The sequence below is a fragment of the Oncorhynchus mykiss genome, chromosome 8 (assembly GCF_057628025.1).
Source record: "Oncorhynchus mykiss isolate SJ-2025 chromosome 8, ASM5762802v1, whole genome shotgun sequence".
NCBI classification, from domain to species: Eukaryota; Metazoa; Chordata; class Actinopteri; order Salmoniformes; family Salmonidae; genus Oncorhynchus; species Oncorhynchus mykiss.
Window position 1 is genome coordinate 36,934,334 of NC_143029.1, and position 17,289 is coordinate 36,951,622.

At 42.9% G+C, this 17,289-nt stretch overlaps 1 protein-coding gene across 5 annotated transcripts in view; it reads right to left on the reverse strand.

The window, feature by feature from the left end:
* The window catches only part of LOC110529236 (1-phosphatidylinositol 4,5-bisphosphate phosphodiesterase beta-1), a 275,800-nt gene that overhangs the window by 218,987 nt on the left and 39,524 nt on the right, over window positions 1-17,289 (reverse strand). For all 5 annotated transcript variants that reach the window (XR_005052868.2, XR_016497784.1, XM_036985414.2 and 2 more), the window contains exon 3: window positions 10,483-10,551. Coding sequence is in view for 3 of the 5 variants with exons in the window: in XM_036985414.2 (XP_036841309.1) it covers window positions 10,483-10,551 (69 nt within the window). In the remaining 2 variants the exon portion in view is untranslated. The remainder of the gene's footprint in view (window positions 1-10,482; window positions 10,552-17,289) is intronic.

The window sequence follows — 17,289 nt, forward strand, 5'->3', positions numbered from 1 at the left end:
CACACACAAACGACCACATCACACAAACATCAACTACATCACACCTGCCCGGACGCACAAGCTCACACCCCTATCTCCAGCACCCACGTCACTCTCCACCACCTGGCCTAAAAACGGCACCATTTTGTTTCTCTCCGACGCCCCACACAGCCATAATACAATCTATGTGTTGTGATATTTACTCTGTTTGCTCTATAACATGTTAGTTAATATGCCTTGCGACCATGATATGTATATAGGGCCTAAAGGCCGAGACAATAAGAAGACAGAGCGGCAGGATAAATTCAACCACACCTTTGTTTCATCACAAAACCAGAGAGCAACCTGTCTGGTAAAATCCACAAAGCACATTGCGTGTAACAAACAGTTACATGACCTACAGCGTGGTCAAGCAAGTTCATGGAGCTGCCTCCACTATTCCAGCCCCATTTCAACTTCAACATTTCAACATCATCAAATCACCTATGTTTAACCTAATACAGTGACATCGAAAAGATAACAAAAACAATTTAGTCCAATAACGTCAGTTAAATATGATGTGGCTGTCCATAGTTCTGAATTCTGTGTGTGCGTGTGTAGTGTGTGTGTGAATGCGTGCGTGAGCATTCATGCAAGTAGAAAAATGTAGACAAATGAAAATGCCGGCCTCCTCTCTTTTACGTTGACAGAACGGTCCATCACTCTGTCATACAGTACATACTTTCAGTTTCTGTTGTCCTAGGCTGCTTGGCAAACTTCAAATCAAATCAAATTGTATTTGTCACGTGCGCCGAATAGAACAGGTGTAGTAGACCTTACAGTGAAATGCCGAATAGAGCAGGTGTAGTAGACCTTACAGTGAAATGCTGAATAGAACAGGTGTAGTAGACCTTACAGTGAAATGCCGAATAGAACAGGTGTAGTAGACCTTACAGTGAAATGCTGAATAGAACAGGTGTAGTAGACCTTACAGTGAAATGCTGAATAGAACAGGTGTAGTAGACCTTACAGTGAAATGCCGAATAGAACAGGTGTAGTAGACCTTACAGTGAAATGCTGAATAGAACAGGTGTAGTAGACCTTACAGTGAAATGCCGAATAGAACAGGTGTAGTAGACCTTACAGTGAAATGCTGAATAGAACAGGTGTAGTAGACCTTACAGTGAAATGCTGAATAGAACAGGTGTAGTAGACCTTACAGTGAAATGCCGAATAGAACAGGTGTAGTAGACCTTACAGTGAAATGCTGAATACAACAGGTGTAGTAGACCTTACAGTGAAATGCCGAATAGAACAGGTGTAGCAGACCTTACAGTGAAATGCTGAATAGAACAGGTGTAGTAGACCTTACAGTGAAATGCTGAATAGAACAGGTGTAGTAGACCTTACAGTGAAATGCTGAATAGAACAGGTGTAGTAGACCTTAAAGTGAAATGCTGAATACAACAGGTGTAGTAGACCTTGCAGTGAAATGCCGAATAGAACAGGTGTAGTAGACCTTACAGTGAAATGCTGAATACAACAGGTGTAGTAGACCTTACAGTGAAATGCTCACTTACAAGACCTTAACCAACAAGGCAGTTTTAAGAGAAAAAAAATTAGAATTAAGGAGCAACAATAAAATAACAGTAGTGAGTCTAAAAACAGGGGGTTACGGTACAGAGTCAATGTGGAGGCAATAGACAGGGGGTTCCGGTACAGAGTCAATGTGTGGGGGCACCGGTTAGTCGAGGTAATTGAGATAATATGTCCATGTTGGTATACGTACATGTAGGTAGAGGTAAAGTGACCATGCATGGATAATAAACAGAGAGTAGCAACAGTATAAAAAAATGGGGGGGGGGGGGGGACAATGCAAATAGTCCGGGTAGCCATTTGATTAACTGTTCAAGAGTCTTATATCTTGGGGGTAGAAGCTGTTAAGAAGCCTTTTTGACCTAGACTTGGCGCTCCGGTACTGCTTGCCATGCTGTAGCAGAGAGAACAGTCTATGACTAGGATGGCTGGAGTCCTTGGCAATTCTTTGGGCCTTCCTCTGACACCGCCTGGTATAGAGGTCCTGGATGGCAAGAAGCTCGGCCCAGTGATGTTCTGGGCCGTATGCACTACCCATACCAGGCGGTGATGCAACCAGGCAGGATGCTCTCGATGGTGCAGCTGTAGAACTTTTTGAGGATCTGAGGACCCATGTCAAATCTTTTCAGTCTCCTGAATAGGCGTTGTCGTGCCCTCTTCACGACTGTCTTGGTGTGTATGGACCATGAGAGTTTGTTGGTGATGTGAACACCAAGGAATTTGAAGGTCTCTATCTGCTCCACTACAGCCCTGTCGATGAGAATGAGGGCGTGCTCGGTCCCCTTTTTTCTGTAGTCCACAATCATTTCCTTTGTCTTGTTCACATTGAGTGAGAGGTTGTTATTCTGGCACCACACTGCCAGGTCTCTGCCCTCATCCCTTAGGCTGTCTCATTGTTGTCAGTGATCAGGCCTACCACTGTTACGTCATCGGCAAACTTAATGATGGTGTTGGAGTCGTGCTTGGCCATGCAGTCATGGGTGAACAGGGAGTACAGGAGGAGACTGAGCATGCACTTCCTTTAATGAGCAACTTCTAATGCTTCTAGATGTAGCTTGATGTAGAAGGCTAACGTTAACTAGCAAACGTTAGCTAGTTAACATTAGCCTTCTACATCAAGCTACATCTAGCCCCAGTCCTTAACTATTAGAAGCATACCCATAACATGATGCAGCCACCACTATGTTTGAAGATATGGAGAGTTGTACTCAGTAATGTGTTGTATTGGATTTGCCCCAAACATAACACTTTGTATTCAGGACAAAAAGTTAATTGTTTTGCCACATTGTTTGCAGTATTACTTTAGTGCCTTGTCGCAAACAGGATGCATGTTTTGGAATATCAATGTGTGCTTTTTAAAAATGTTTTATCCATCTATCAATAGGGGCCCTTTGTTGCAAAGCAGTGGAAAACCCCCCAGTGGTCTTTATGATTGAATCTGTGCTTGAAATTCACTGTTCCACAGAGGAACCTTACAGATAATTGTGAAGGGTACAGATATGAGGTAATAATTTAAAAATCATGTTAAACACTATTATTGCACACAGAATGAGTCCATACAACTTATTATGTGACTTGTTAAGCACATTAATACTCCTGAACTTATTTAGGCTTGCCATAACAAAGGGATTGAATACTTATTGACCCAAGACATTTCATCTTAAAATATTGAATTAATTGGTATAAATGTAGAAAAACATAATTACTCTTTGACATTATGGGGTATTGTGTGTAGGCCAGTGACACACTTTGACATTTAATCCATTTTAAATGCAGGCTGTAACACAACAAAATGTGTGTTAGGGGTGTGAAAACGTTCTGAAGGCACTATACTGTATATGCAGGTATATAGAGCGTGTGAGCATGTGGGCTGAGCAGACAGTTAACAGAGAACACACAACAAAAACATAAAGAAAAGTTACTCTTTGTACTTTGAGGCGCTATGCCTTTATTGGGCTTTCAAGCTCCAGCTCCTCTACTAATGCACAAAAAGACTGTGGGCTATGTCATTGTACATACATTGGAGGAATACTGCCACTTAAGTACTGTGGTCAGTTTGCATTACCTTGTAAATTAAGGTATAACGTCCGGTGAGGGTCTACTTCGGGAGAGTCGGTCCACCGAGAGACTGAAGTGGGATGAGTTGAGGCCCCACACATACTTCAGAGAAGTGTCTGATGACCTCCCAGTCACCCCATCCCGATCCCTTGGATAGAGCCCTTCTCCACTCTCACCAATAACCCCCATTGAATCTTAGCTATTATGACAAACGCGGAATAATAATGACTCAGAATTCAGAATTCTTATTCATTTTACAATTTTTCTTTTCCCTTGTGAAATTGTTATGCAGAAAGTGAAGCACCCCCCCCCCCCCCCCCACCCCTGTATTGCTGTTCCCCTAACCCCATCCAGACTGAAACTTGGGGGACTGTTTGACCCACAGGCCACAGAGGGTTGCCATTGATTTTAGGGAAAGGCTTCAAGTCAGTTTATAGACACATTTATTCTGATCCCCCTTCACTTGTTACCTTGGCAACAACTGCTCTTTCCTGGGGTCCTCACAAAACGACACACACACACACACCGACACACACACATATGCACGCACACATGTACAGACACACAGGCACGCCAGCATGCACACACACGACAACACACACAAACCCGCACACATTACACACCGTTGTGTCGTCATCTTAATTATTATAACTTAATTGTACAAATCCTATTTTCCCCCTGCAGTCAATGACATAGTCCAACAAATCCTGACACATCCTTAAAGCGGTTTCACAAAAATCCCTGATAATCTGAAAGACGGAATTTAGGATTCAAAACAAGGCCTTGGGTAAGTGAAGAGCATCAAGTACGAACTCTGATTACTGCTTGTAGCTTCTTTCTCTCCTTTCCCCTTCTCTCATCTCCTCTCCTCTCTCCCTCATCTTCTTCCTCCATCTCCTTCAGCTCCCTCCCTTAATCCGCCTCTCTCTCTCTCTCTCTGTCTCTCTGTCTTGCCGGTAATGGCATTCTACTGGTAGCCATCTGACCCTTCCCATGGTAATATCCTCTGGAGGTACAGCCTCTCTGATGTAGGCAGTTTAGAATCCACCCTCGGGAGGTACGGCCTCTCTCCTCTTGAGTTGTTAAGAAAGCCAATGGAACTCCGAGAGGAGTTATGCAATCACTCCAGAGATGCAACAATGGGCCATGAACCTCATTCTGTACTTATCTCTCTCTCTTAGAGGAGGAGAATAATTGTTGCTTGGTCACTTCACCTCTACCTATTTGTACCTATCTACCTCAATTACCCCTGCACATCGACGAGGTACTGGTACCCTGTGTATATAGCCAAGTTATCGTTTCTCATTGTGTATGTATTCCTTGTGTTATTATTGTTCTATATCTTTCTCTGGGTTGTTGGTAAGGGCCGTAGGTAAGCATTTCACTGTTAGTCTACACCTATTGTTCACGAAGCATGTGGCAAATAAAATTGGATTTGATTTTAATGAGATGACCGAGGCGACAGTGTGACGCCATTGCCACTGATATTATTACAACAGTTTATCAGCAAAGAAACACATGCAGACGAATGGATGCAATTTAGCCATTGGTCAGGGAATTAAAATGCAGAGTGCACCATCATTCATGCAGTGTTGTAGTAATACGTTTAAAGTGAGATATGAATGACCAGAGAGCCGTGGATAATTCCATATTTGGCTTGAAATTGTGCCCAAATATGCCTGACGGATTCTTTGGCGGTTGCAAATAGTTTTCCAACTGAGTGTACACATTCCTATGAGATTGGACATAACAAAACATTTATTTGGCGTCAAAAGCAAAAGTTGCCAGTTGTGTTGGTGTGCATTGTTAGCGGTCTGTCTTCTCTGCACTTAGAACAAGAGCATCACAGAGGGGCAGTGACCGTTGGCCGTTAAACGGTTGAAATGGCAGTTAGCTTATCATTTAGAGCGGCGAGCCAGCAACTGGGGAGTTGCCAGTTCAAATCCCGGGTCGGACGGGGGATAAAAGTGAGCTGGTATCAGATGCTGTTGCCTGCTGTTGTGTCCTTGAGCTAGACACTTAACTCGCCGTAAACAACTGCTCCACGAGCGACCTCTCCAACATGTACGCGTGTCTTTCAGAGGGGTTCGGATGAAGTGGAAGTCAAGTTTTGTCTGGACCTTGTGTACATTCCACCCAAATACTACAATTTATGTTGTTGTTTACCATAGCAATTACTGGAGTGAATCATGCCAACAATCGTTATGTTAAAGTCTCCTTTGCTCCTTTTGTAGCAGCTGTAGCCAGAATGCAACACTCAGACAGGCCAAGGCCATGACAACACTTTGCGACTCTGCAAAGAAAAGGCCATATCTCAGACTGGCCAATAAAAAATAAAAGATTAAGATGGGCAAAAGAACACAGACACTGGACAGACGGACTCTGCCTAGAAGGCCAGCATCTCGGAGTCACCTCTTCACTGTTGACGTTGAGACAGGTGTTTTGCTGGTACTATTTAATGAAGCTGCAAGTTGAGGACTTGCAGTGAGTGAGGCGTCTGTTTCTCAAACTAGACACTGTATTTGTCCTCTTGCTCAGGTCTTTCTATTCTGGTTAGAGCCAGTTTGCGATGTTCTGTGAAGGGAGTAGTACACATTGTTTTACGAGATCTTCAGTTTCTTGGCAATTTCTCACATGGAATAGCCTTCATTTCTCAGAACAAGAATAGACTGACGAGTTTCAGAAGAAAGTCATTGTTTCTGGCCATTTTGAGCCTGTAATTGAATCCACAAATGCTGATGCTCCAGATACTCAATTAGTCTAAAGAAGGCCAGTTTATTGCTTCTTTAATCTGAACAACAGTTTTCAGCATTCTAACATAATTGCAAAAACATTTTTTTTGCTGATAATGGGCTTCTGTACGCCTATGTAGTTATTCAATAAAAATAATTTACAACATTAACAAAAATCTACACCGTATTTCTGATCAATTTTATGTTATTTTAATGGACAAAATATGTGCGTTTCTTTCAAAAACAAGGACATTTCTAAGTGACCCCAAACCTTTGAACGCTATTGCATTTTTTATTAGGGAACGAACAGCTGACTGATGGATGGCCTGGCATTCGTGGGATTGAGTCAGTTTCTGTGTTAACATGGACTCTTATTAACAACGTGATGGGCTTGGAACCTCTAACCCTGGCCATTTGACAGGTAAACTCATGGGTACACTCGCAATGGCTGCCTGGTATTGTGATGCAATCATTTCCACTGTAATGTAGAATCGTCATTAAAATTATGTTTACTGATGTGGCTTATGCAATGTTATGTATTTTTTGTAATGTCAGTTGAGTTGAATCAACAAATCACAACACATATTGATGGGTACACTTCCTGCTTTTACTTCCTGCTTTGCTCCTATATGGGTACACTCGCAATAGTCCAAGTCGGTATTAGATAGAACGTCGTGGCCCCGCGCGCCTGTGGAGAAAACAACTTGTGGTTACCTAGGTTACTCTATTGGCTCACAGAAAAAAAAGATACAAAAATTCAAAAGCAATTTCCTTGCTGTCTGCTTGTTTTAATCAATTACAGAACCACATTTAAGAAGATTTCAACCTGTATAAAGATTCCTTTTCAACATTGCCTGCTCTCTAACATTCTCATTACTTAGAAAAATGTAATTTTGTAGGGCCTCCCTAATGCCCCACTCCTCTTCAATGGCGAAGTTGCTGTATATTGGTGGGAACGGGAACACGCTGTCGTACACATCGATCTAGAGCCTCCCAAACATGCTTATGGGTGACATGTCTGGTGAGCAGGGTTGGGTGGGCTACTTTCTAAATGTAATCCGTTACAGTTACTAGTTACCTGTCCAAAATTGTAATCAGTAACGTAATTTATGGATTACCAAACTCAGTAACGTAATCTGATTACATTCAGTTACTTTTAGATTACTTTCCCCTTAAGAGGCATAAGAAGAAGACAAAAATGTATGTTACCAGGGATAAATCAATGTTAAAGTTTACATAGCTGGCCATATATGGATGTTACATTTTACTTTATGGGTTGGTTATGTAGGCTTTCTACCACATACAATAATACGATAAAATTATATCTTTACATTAAAAACCAAAGTCTATAAGAATTCCAGTCATTCCAATTAATGTTGTGCCCCTTGATCATCAAGAATAGGATTTGGAAATAAGGAAGTATAGATTAACCAAAATTACCTGACCATACCTAAGGATAATTAAGGATTTATAAGACAGCCCTACTCTGTTGTTTATGATTTTATTGTCATGGAGGACTGACTGGGCTCATTGAATCGAGTTGAAAGATCAATGCTGCGCTCATGGAATGGCATGCTTTGAGCACTACTGAAAAGTGCTATTTACATGTGAAATATGAATGCCAAATGCTGCATTTGCTATAGGCCTATTGTTTACCTTACTGTTGGTGACACTTTGATATCTTGATAATATGCAGCTGTTTAAAGGGCAAATCCACAGAGGAAACAACAACAAAACAGTCGCCCCGCCTCTGTTTTGGGAAAAAGCTGAGGGATGGGCCTGGAGAAATGTAACCACTCTCAGATTAATAGAGAGTTGTGGATGCAAGGACTGACCAATCATGATATCCAAATGATTGTTTTAACCATGTTATGAGGCTATACAGTGTTTGTTTACATTTACAATCATTGGAGAAAAACAAGCTTATATTTTGGGTTCTCATGGAGTGTGACAGTTGAACTCAGCTCATGAAGCAATTCTAAGTTATATTCTTCAAGAATCAAATCATTTTTATGTCCAAAAATGGATGTAGCAACTACAGATTGCCACTTCAAGTCTATCAAAAGTGTGCGAGTTTGAACATGTCCATTAGGTCTATGGATAAAAGCAATTTATCAGCGTGAATTAGATTGAGCAATAAAAGCTCCACTTTTATTCCATAGGCTGGGATCTGCACTGTGCTGCTGTTGCAAGAGCGCATTTTTCACTGGCTGTCCACTGGTTTCAAAAACAATGATTGATAGGCAGCTTATACTTCTTGAATTCAACCATTATTGGGGTCAAATACACACAGATTTGTGAACAGCCATCCACAACAACCACACTCTAAGGCACCAATAGCTAGATGAGAGAGCAGCAGCGTGAGTCACATCAATGCGCTATGTAGATAACAATAATAAGTGATATCAGTGTCACTGTAGACTACACCACTGCTGTCATCCTTACCTCCAAGCCTTTATTCAAGTTGGATAATCTTTGGATGCCGACAGCAGTTGCACCATTGGAAAACATAGCTTGGACTGTAGCCTACAAAAGCTTATTCCTGCTCTTTTCCCGTGATCCATCAAACACATTTGGTGTGTCACCATTGTGGTCACTGATTTGTAGCCAGAATCACTCAGATGGAACAAACTTAAACTAGCGCCTTTTTTCAATGCTGATTTGAATATCATTGAGAGAACAGAAGTGTCAAATATATTATTTTGCAAACCTCCTTTCTGAATTTAAAAGTAATCCTCGAAGTAATCATCCACCATGGGGCACTCTGTTCACAATGTTGACATCAGCAAACCGCTCGCCCACACAACGCCATACACACTGTCTGTCATTTGCCCGGTACATCCATGAAGAGCACACTTCTCCAGTGTGCCAGTGGCCATCGAAGGTGAACATTTGCCCACTGCAGTCAGGTCAAGGCCCGGTTGAGGACTACGAGCACGCATGTGAGCTTCCCTGAGACGTTTCTGACAGTTTGAACAAAAATGATTCGGTTGTGAAAACCCACAGTTTCATCAGCTGTCCAGGTGGCTGGTCTTAGACGATCCTGCAGGTGAAGCAGCCTGATGTGGAGGTCCTGGGCTTATTGATCCCAGCATAAGGTGCACTTGTGCAATGATCATGCTGTTTAATCCGTTTGTTGATATGCCACACCTGTCAGGTGGATGGATTATCTTGGCAAAGGAGAAATGCTCACTAGAACGGATGTAAACAAAGTTGTGCACAAAATTTGAGAAAGAAGCTTTTTGTGCATATGGAACATTTCTGGGAACTTTTATTTCAGCTCATGAAACATGGGACCAACACTTTGCATGTTGCATTTATATTTTTGTTCAGTATAAATGTCTTACCTGTGATGTTTCCCATACACATAGCTGCGTGTAGCCTACTTGGACAACGGGTCCCCACATTTCCCACTCTACCACGCCGAATAGCCTGAAGCCCCAGGGCTCTTCTCGCAGCTGCTATTTCCCTACGTGGGAGCATCGGGATTGTGGACCTGGTTACATGTACATTGAACAACAACAGCAGCGTTTCGGCACGTTTTGTTATTTCTGTATAACAAAAAAAATCTGCGACTACGACGAAGTTGGCTCTTTTACAATGTGGGTCAATTTGAAAGAATGTTTATATTCTCCCAATTTGTGGACAATCGAAAGGTTATTAAGGGGACTACAGTCATTTGGCTGGCCAATTACCGTTATCCAAAATACCATGACCGTCAGAGCCGTAGCTTAGAGACACCAGCCATACAGTCCTGGAAGTACAGTCAACATAATGCCTAACATAAGCACCACACACACACACACACACACACACACACACACACACACCATTGTGTCGTGATGTCCAGTTCTGTATCCATATGCAGATCTATTCAAATGTCCCTGTCTGATCCCTATAGCACACAGAGCCGTGTCTCTTCCTCTTCCGCCTCCTATTCCTGTCCCGATATAGCCTCCATAAAACTACAATATTATCCGATTAGCTTGTCTCTCTTCCAGGGTTTCTCATAAAGCCCTGTTATAGAGTTTGGAATGGAGCTTTTGGTGGAAAGACAATGAGATACACAGATGTACAGTACATCTGAATCCATTTGAATCGAGCACCGAGCGGAAACCACTGGTCTGACTTGACATACCTTTGGCGTCTTGGTGCATTTTCCGTTCCTGGCATCCTTGATATAGGCGATGTCCAGGAGATCAGTGTCCTTTAAGAAACCAACAGAAATAGAAGAGTACGTTTCAGTCACATGTGGGTTCACTGACTGTATGGTTGATTATGTACCGATAAAACATTATGCTATACAATGGTATCACCCTTTATCAGCCACCCCAAAAATGCAATAAAAATGATTAGTATAGCCCAACGTTGGGCTGTAGCGTGAAATCGAATGCTACAACTGGATGAATCATGATGAAAGATAATGTTGTTGAAAGCCTGGACAGAGGATAAGTGCAGGCAAATATTTCCTAATATACCTTTCTGGTGGAGGAGCTTCAGCTTGGAACAGGTTTGTGTGTGTGTGTGTGTGTGTGTGTGTGTGTGTGGGTGTAACATTGATGACGCAGCAACAGTCTGCTGAGGAACGGTCGTACCGTAGTGAGTTTCTGTCCACTTCATTAAGTATAACCTGTCTCCCATTTCCAGAACGGGATAATCATAGCTTTATTTGCCTCGTAAAATAGTAAATAAATCAAACTGTGTGTTACATCTCTCATAAAGCTGTGATTGAGAATAGCCTATGCTTAGACTTTAGGACAACACCTTCTTAGTCTAGAACATTTGGGGGAAAAAGCTTCTGTTCATAACTTCAACTTGTCTTAAATATTTTATGATAGGCCAGTAGGAGGACAGGTTATTGGCTATTTGGTTTTCAACCTCGCGTGGTTGCGAGGGATTTTCCCAGTCCACATGTGTCATTTATTTCTTAATACACATACACTTTAGAAAAAGGATCATTTTTTAAAAATAAGCTAGACACAAGATAGTTAAGGAGCGTCTGTTATAAAACATTTTTATAGGTTTAGGCTAGAGCAGTGGTGGAGCCTGGAGAAGTGAGCATACTCAGATTATTGCCCCAAATTTCCCAAACAGGAAAGGCACCCTATTTCAGGTTTCACTCTCAACAAAATGTATTTATTTTTTAAATAGAAAAACAACAAAAGTCAGATGTTCTAATTCCACAAGAATGATTAAAGCACATCAGGAGACCATTTCGGATGTCTGAGAGTGTAGTTGCCCTTTAATTCAACTGGGCACCTGGCAAGAGTACATTTGGCTGGCGGTCTTTCTGTACTGTACAATGTAGGCCTGCAGTATACATGATGTAATGGCAGAGTTTGACCTCTCAATTGATACAAATCATCCTGAAATCACTCTGCCAGGCAGGCCTACTTTGCAGTCAACATTTAATTGGGAAGGTTTTTTTGGGGAAAGCCATTACAAATATTTATTCAAAACAGTGCAAGACTTCGGACCAAACTTTTTCAATACCTGGTTGGCATACCCAGTTGTTGCATTTATTGGTAGATATCACAAGATGAAAGGTCTTTCTTAACTACACCACTGGCTACCGATGTCGTTACTCTGTGAGCTGCTCCCATGTGACAACCAGTGGAGAGCTGCGCACTCTTGCTGCGATATTACACTCAAGGCACGCATGCCAATATTTCACGTGCTTGACCATTGTGTAGCCTGCTTCCTGCATTACTTCTCTATTGCAATACATCATTGGTACCTCCGCTACACTACTTTGATACAGTACGCATCAATGGGCATGCAGATCAGAGTATACGCAATGCCCACTGAACAAAAAGTGGGTATAGCCCCCACTACACCACTGTGCTAGAGCCTAAAGGGCTCTCCACCGTGATTTCACAGTCTACGCACAAAGAGCTAAGGAGCCCCATTTCTTTGCAAACGAAGCTCCGTCAGATAGACTGTGTGGAGCGCTTAAGGCCCGCGCATCTGACAGAGAGAGAGAGAGGAACAATGTTATCTGACTGGACATTTTTGCTCTGTTTTGGTGGAATTCTCCACTCTGTCTGGCCTACATTCCACTCCTGCAACATTTTCAAAAAATAAAGTTCTATATGGGCGCGAACACAGCAGACCTGGCCTAACTCTTTAGGAACACCTGCTCTGCCCATGACACAGACTAACCAGGTGAATCCAGATGACAGCTATGATCCCTTATTGATGTCACCTGTTAAATCCGCTTCTGTCAGTGGAGATGAAGGGGAGAAGACGGGTTAAAGAAGGATTTTGAAGTCTTGAGAGAATTGAGACATGGATTGTGTATGTGTGACATTCAGAGGGTGAGTGGGCAAGACAAAAGATAGAAGTGTCTTTGAACGGGGTGTGGTAGTAGGTGCCAGCCGCACCGGTTTGAGTGTGTAGAACTGCAACGCTGCTGGGTTTTTCACCCTCAACGGTTTCCCGGGTGTGTCAAGAATGGTCCACCACCCAAAGGACATCCAGCCAACTTGACACAACAGTGGGAAGCATTGGAGTCAACATGGGCCAGTATCCCTGTGGAACACTTTCGACGTCCTCCGAAACACAACCCAGCCAAGCTGCACAGCTTCTTGACACAATGCCCGCTTAACCCACATCAATGTGTTGGAGGAAACACTGTACACCTGGTGACCGTGTCAGCGTGCACTGCGCCCGGCCCGCGACAGGAGTTTCTAGTGCGCGATGGGACAAGGACATCCCTGCCAGCCAAACTCTCCCCTAAACCGGACGACGCTGGGCCAATTATGCGCCACCCCATGGGTCTCTCAGTCGCGGCCAGCTGCGGCAGAGCTTGGACTCAAACCCAGAATCCAATTGAGGCTGTTCTGAGGGCAACTCAAAATGATGAAGGTGTTCCTTTCTTTGTTATCTCAACCGTACCCTAACTACTGTTCATCGTGTCGAGTGTTTCATGTCCCAGTAAACTAGGGTTTGGCGATATATTACGATATTATAGTCTACCGACAATGATTGACAGCCCTCGTCAATGGTGATGTCATCGTGATGTGACAGATAATGGTTTAGCCCAGGGTCATATACACTGAGTGTACAAAACATAACAGAACTATGTGTGTGTGTGTGTGTGTGTGTAGGGTAGTGGTTAGGAAACACACAGGGGATTCATTTGGAGAGGATACGGATGTACTGTATGCGTGTCACCCAGCCTAGAAACACTCACCGTCTTACAATAACACACTCACGTGTGCAATTTGGCCATAAGTAGACTACAAATCACCCCAGGTGGACTGAAATCCTGCCAAAAAGAAGATTCACACAGACACAAACTCATCCGCACACACACACACAGTGAAGATGTACCTGTGAGCTATCGACTCAACGGCTACTTCCCTCCTTCTCTCCTCACACAAACACAATTTATTTTTGTTACAAACAACGCTTGCTTTGTATTGTGTATTTTTTCACAATTGTAAACATTGTGCTTGGTATCGTGAATAGACCAGACGCCAGTCTGGTAATAGTAACCTATCACTTAGGCCTACTGTGTTTAGAAATAAATGCTATTTGTCTTCTCTTCGATCGGTAACACCAATACTGGAGTGTATTCATTCCACCTAACAGTCGCAAAATGTTTCTACTGGACAAATTCAGGTACTTCCCTCCCCATTTCGTTCCGCTTGCTTCTGTTGAAGAAACATTTTGCAACAGAACCGGCAGAATGAATACACTGTGAGGGGTACACGCGCCAGTCAAGCTCACGACTTTACCCACAGGTTTCCCGCCTCTGGTTATTTGGTTTCTCCCATTTCGGGGTGTTTTCATTGTTTATTAGAAACGCTAATGTTAATATGCAAATGTTGTCTTTGTTTTGATGAACGTGTTAATTGTTGGTCATTGTTGTGTATATTGGGCAACCGTATTGACTTTCAAACATGTTATCACTGTTTAAATACATAATATTTTATATTATACGCTAGGCTACCTGTTTAAAGGACAAGTTAACCTATTTGTAACTGTAAAGGAGTGTGTAACTGGCTTCAAGGAAGTCAGGCGCAGGAGAGCAGAAATGGGTAGCAAACGGAGCCCTTTATTAAGGTGAACAAAAACATGGTACTCAGAAAACTAAACACACACAGGTTACAATAACTCGGGGGCAAAACAGCCTGGAGTACACATATAACAATTCCACACATAGACACGGGGGAAACAGATGGTTATATGCAAGACGAGTAATGAAGGAATGCAAACCAGGTGTGCGGGAAAAAATAAGACAAAACAAATGGAAAATGAACGGTGGATCGGCAATGGCTAGAAGACCGGTAACGTCGACCGCCGAACGCCGCCCGAACAAGGGGAGGGACCGACCTCGGCGGTCTTCTAACACAACTTTTTTATGTTAATTAAAATGTTATAGAAGTGTCCAGAAATTGAAATTGTGTCATTTTTTACTTTATCCGCAATGTTTCATTCCATTTTGTTTTGACGAGCGCGCACGTGCTTTCTCATTCCCATTGTGGTGACATAAAGCCTGCGCGTGCACGCACACGGAACGTTGCCGATCAAGCTTGAAATGACACAATTTAACGTGATCAACATCTAAAGACCTGCATACTGAGAGCGTTGCCATTTCTAAAAGGACATATTTGGAGCCTTCGTTCGTGTTTTATCTGTGCAACTGCAGAACGAGCACGAGGAAGTATATCGCTGGTGGTGTAAGTTTCTCCAAACCAAGTGAAATCGCAAAAAGTGTCTGGACACTTTAATAACATGTCTTTTTTTTTGGGGGGGGGGGGGGGTTAAAAAAAAGTGAATTTGTCCTTTAAAGGTGTTAATGGTTTGTGCCAGGGTTATGCCGGTGCTCCTCATTCTAATAGGGCTGTTCGTGCAGGTAACATGTTATAGCACGCAAACTCTGAATCCAGGCTTCTCATCACCTGCACAGTTATGAACACCACCCACTGTTGCACTTGACCTCTGACTGTGTCTGAACTGTTGCTGTTCTAAAACCAACTAAATAATGTAGGCTTCCTGGTCTCTCGCTATTTATCTCTCTCTCGCTTTGTCTAATCTCTTTCTACTTTTGATGTGGTTCTTTGTAGCTTACTTGGTAGAGCGTGGCACTTGTAACGCCAGGGTAGTGGGTTTGATTCCCGGGACCACCCATACTTAGCAAGCAAGTCTGTAAGTCGCTTTGGATAAAAGCATCTGCTAAATGGCTTATATTATTAAACCATTCCGTTGTCTTCTCCACATGCCATCTGTACTTGTTGGACAGTGTTGTGCTAATGACATGGTGAGTAAGCGAGTGCACATGTTTGTGTATGTTAGCTCAGCTGGATGACTGGAGGTCAATGGGGCAAACCATTACAGACCCAAGCCTTACTCTCAACGAAGCACATATCGCTCTCTCTATCTCTGCTCTCTCTCTCTATTTCTCTGCCTTTCCCTCCCCTCCCCTCTCAGGCCTTGTTAGTGAAAGGAGGACATGAGATAGGAACCACATTATGATTTAAATATGCCTCTCCCCACCAGGGCTCTCACTAACCACATCTTAAATACCACTGCACCACCACTCCAAATGGAGGTCTAGACCGCACTTACAATCCATTATTGATACACTAGAGTCGGGCGAGGCCCTTTTCAGTTCCATGTTCCATTTTAGAGTTCCATGTTCCATTTTAGAGTTCCATGTTCCATGGAGGCAACAGAAGACCACACAGTCTCAGCTAGGCTGAAAGCATCGGGATGTTACTCAAAATGGGGGCACTGAAATATTCACAGTACATACTGTTGAGGCATTGAAGGCAGGCTGACATGGACAAGTGATTAAAATAACAGGTGCCCACACAATGAAATATACATTTTTGTGACTTAGAATATGTTCTTATGCAAAGTGATTTACAATGAGCTCATTTAAGATAGGTAAAGCAACCACCAATTTAAAGTAAATCAAATCCCATGAAATCTAATCATGTATCCTTCCACACTACAAATAACCATGGAGATATTTCTTCGGGGCCAGAAATGACAATTGTGATTGGTGGAAAGCAGGATACAGAAGTATCACAAGTAATTTGCTTTCACTGACCAACGTCACAAGAACGAGAAGCAGCCGTCACAGAGTCCACGTAGCCTCAACTTTGGCCTCTCTGCACCAAGCCACTGCCAAGTCAAATGGCAAGGGAGAGAGAAGGAGCTAAGGAAGGAGCCTACCTTTCTATCATCTTATTTCACGCTAATTTGGTAAAATGGTGTCTTTGAAACGAGCTGTATTATGATTATGTGTTAAACGCTGCCTGCGTCCCAAAATAGCACACTATTCCCTACATAGTACACTACTTTTGACCAGAGCCCTCCACTCTACAGTTCCCGGTTAAAAATAGTGCACATTTGTAGGGAATAGGGTGCCATTTGGGAGTCTGGACCTCCCCTCATAGCAGTCAACATTACATCAGGCTGGTGATCCACGGGGTCACTCTTTCACTCTCAAAGAATGTGCAATGACTATTTCTCTCTCTCTCTCTCTCTCTCTCTCGATGTGGGAGATTGAGGCCGTTAGGTGGAGAATAAACCTGGCTAAGCGGTGAACGAACTTGCTGCGACCAGGATGTTTGAGTTCCAAATGGCACCCTATTCCCTATAGTGTAATACTTTTGATCAGGTTCCATAGGCATAAACAAATGACTGACACATGCAGAAACGACCAACCATAAACACAGTTTATTAGGTACACCACCCCGTTCACAAAAAATGGATCGTTCCTACAGACGGTGTGTCACGTGGCTATATAAAGTAGGCAGACAGGCATCGAGGCATTCAGTTACTGTATCTGAACTTTGAGCGTAGTCCAGTATGATCGTCGGTGCCTGGCGCGCCGGATCCAGTCTCTCAGAAACGGCCGTCCCTCCTGCGCACCAAGGTTTACCGAGAATGGTGCGACAAACAAAAAACATCCAGTCAGTGGCAGTCA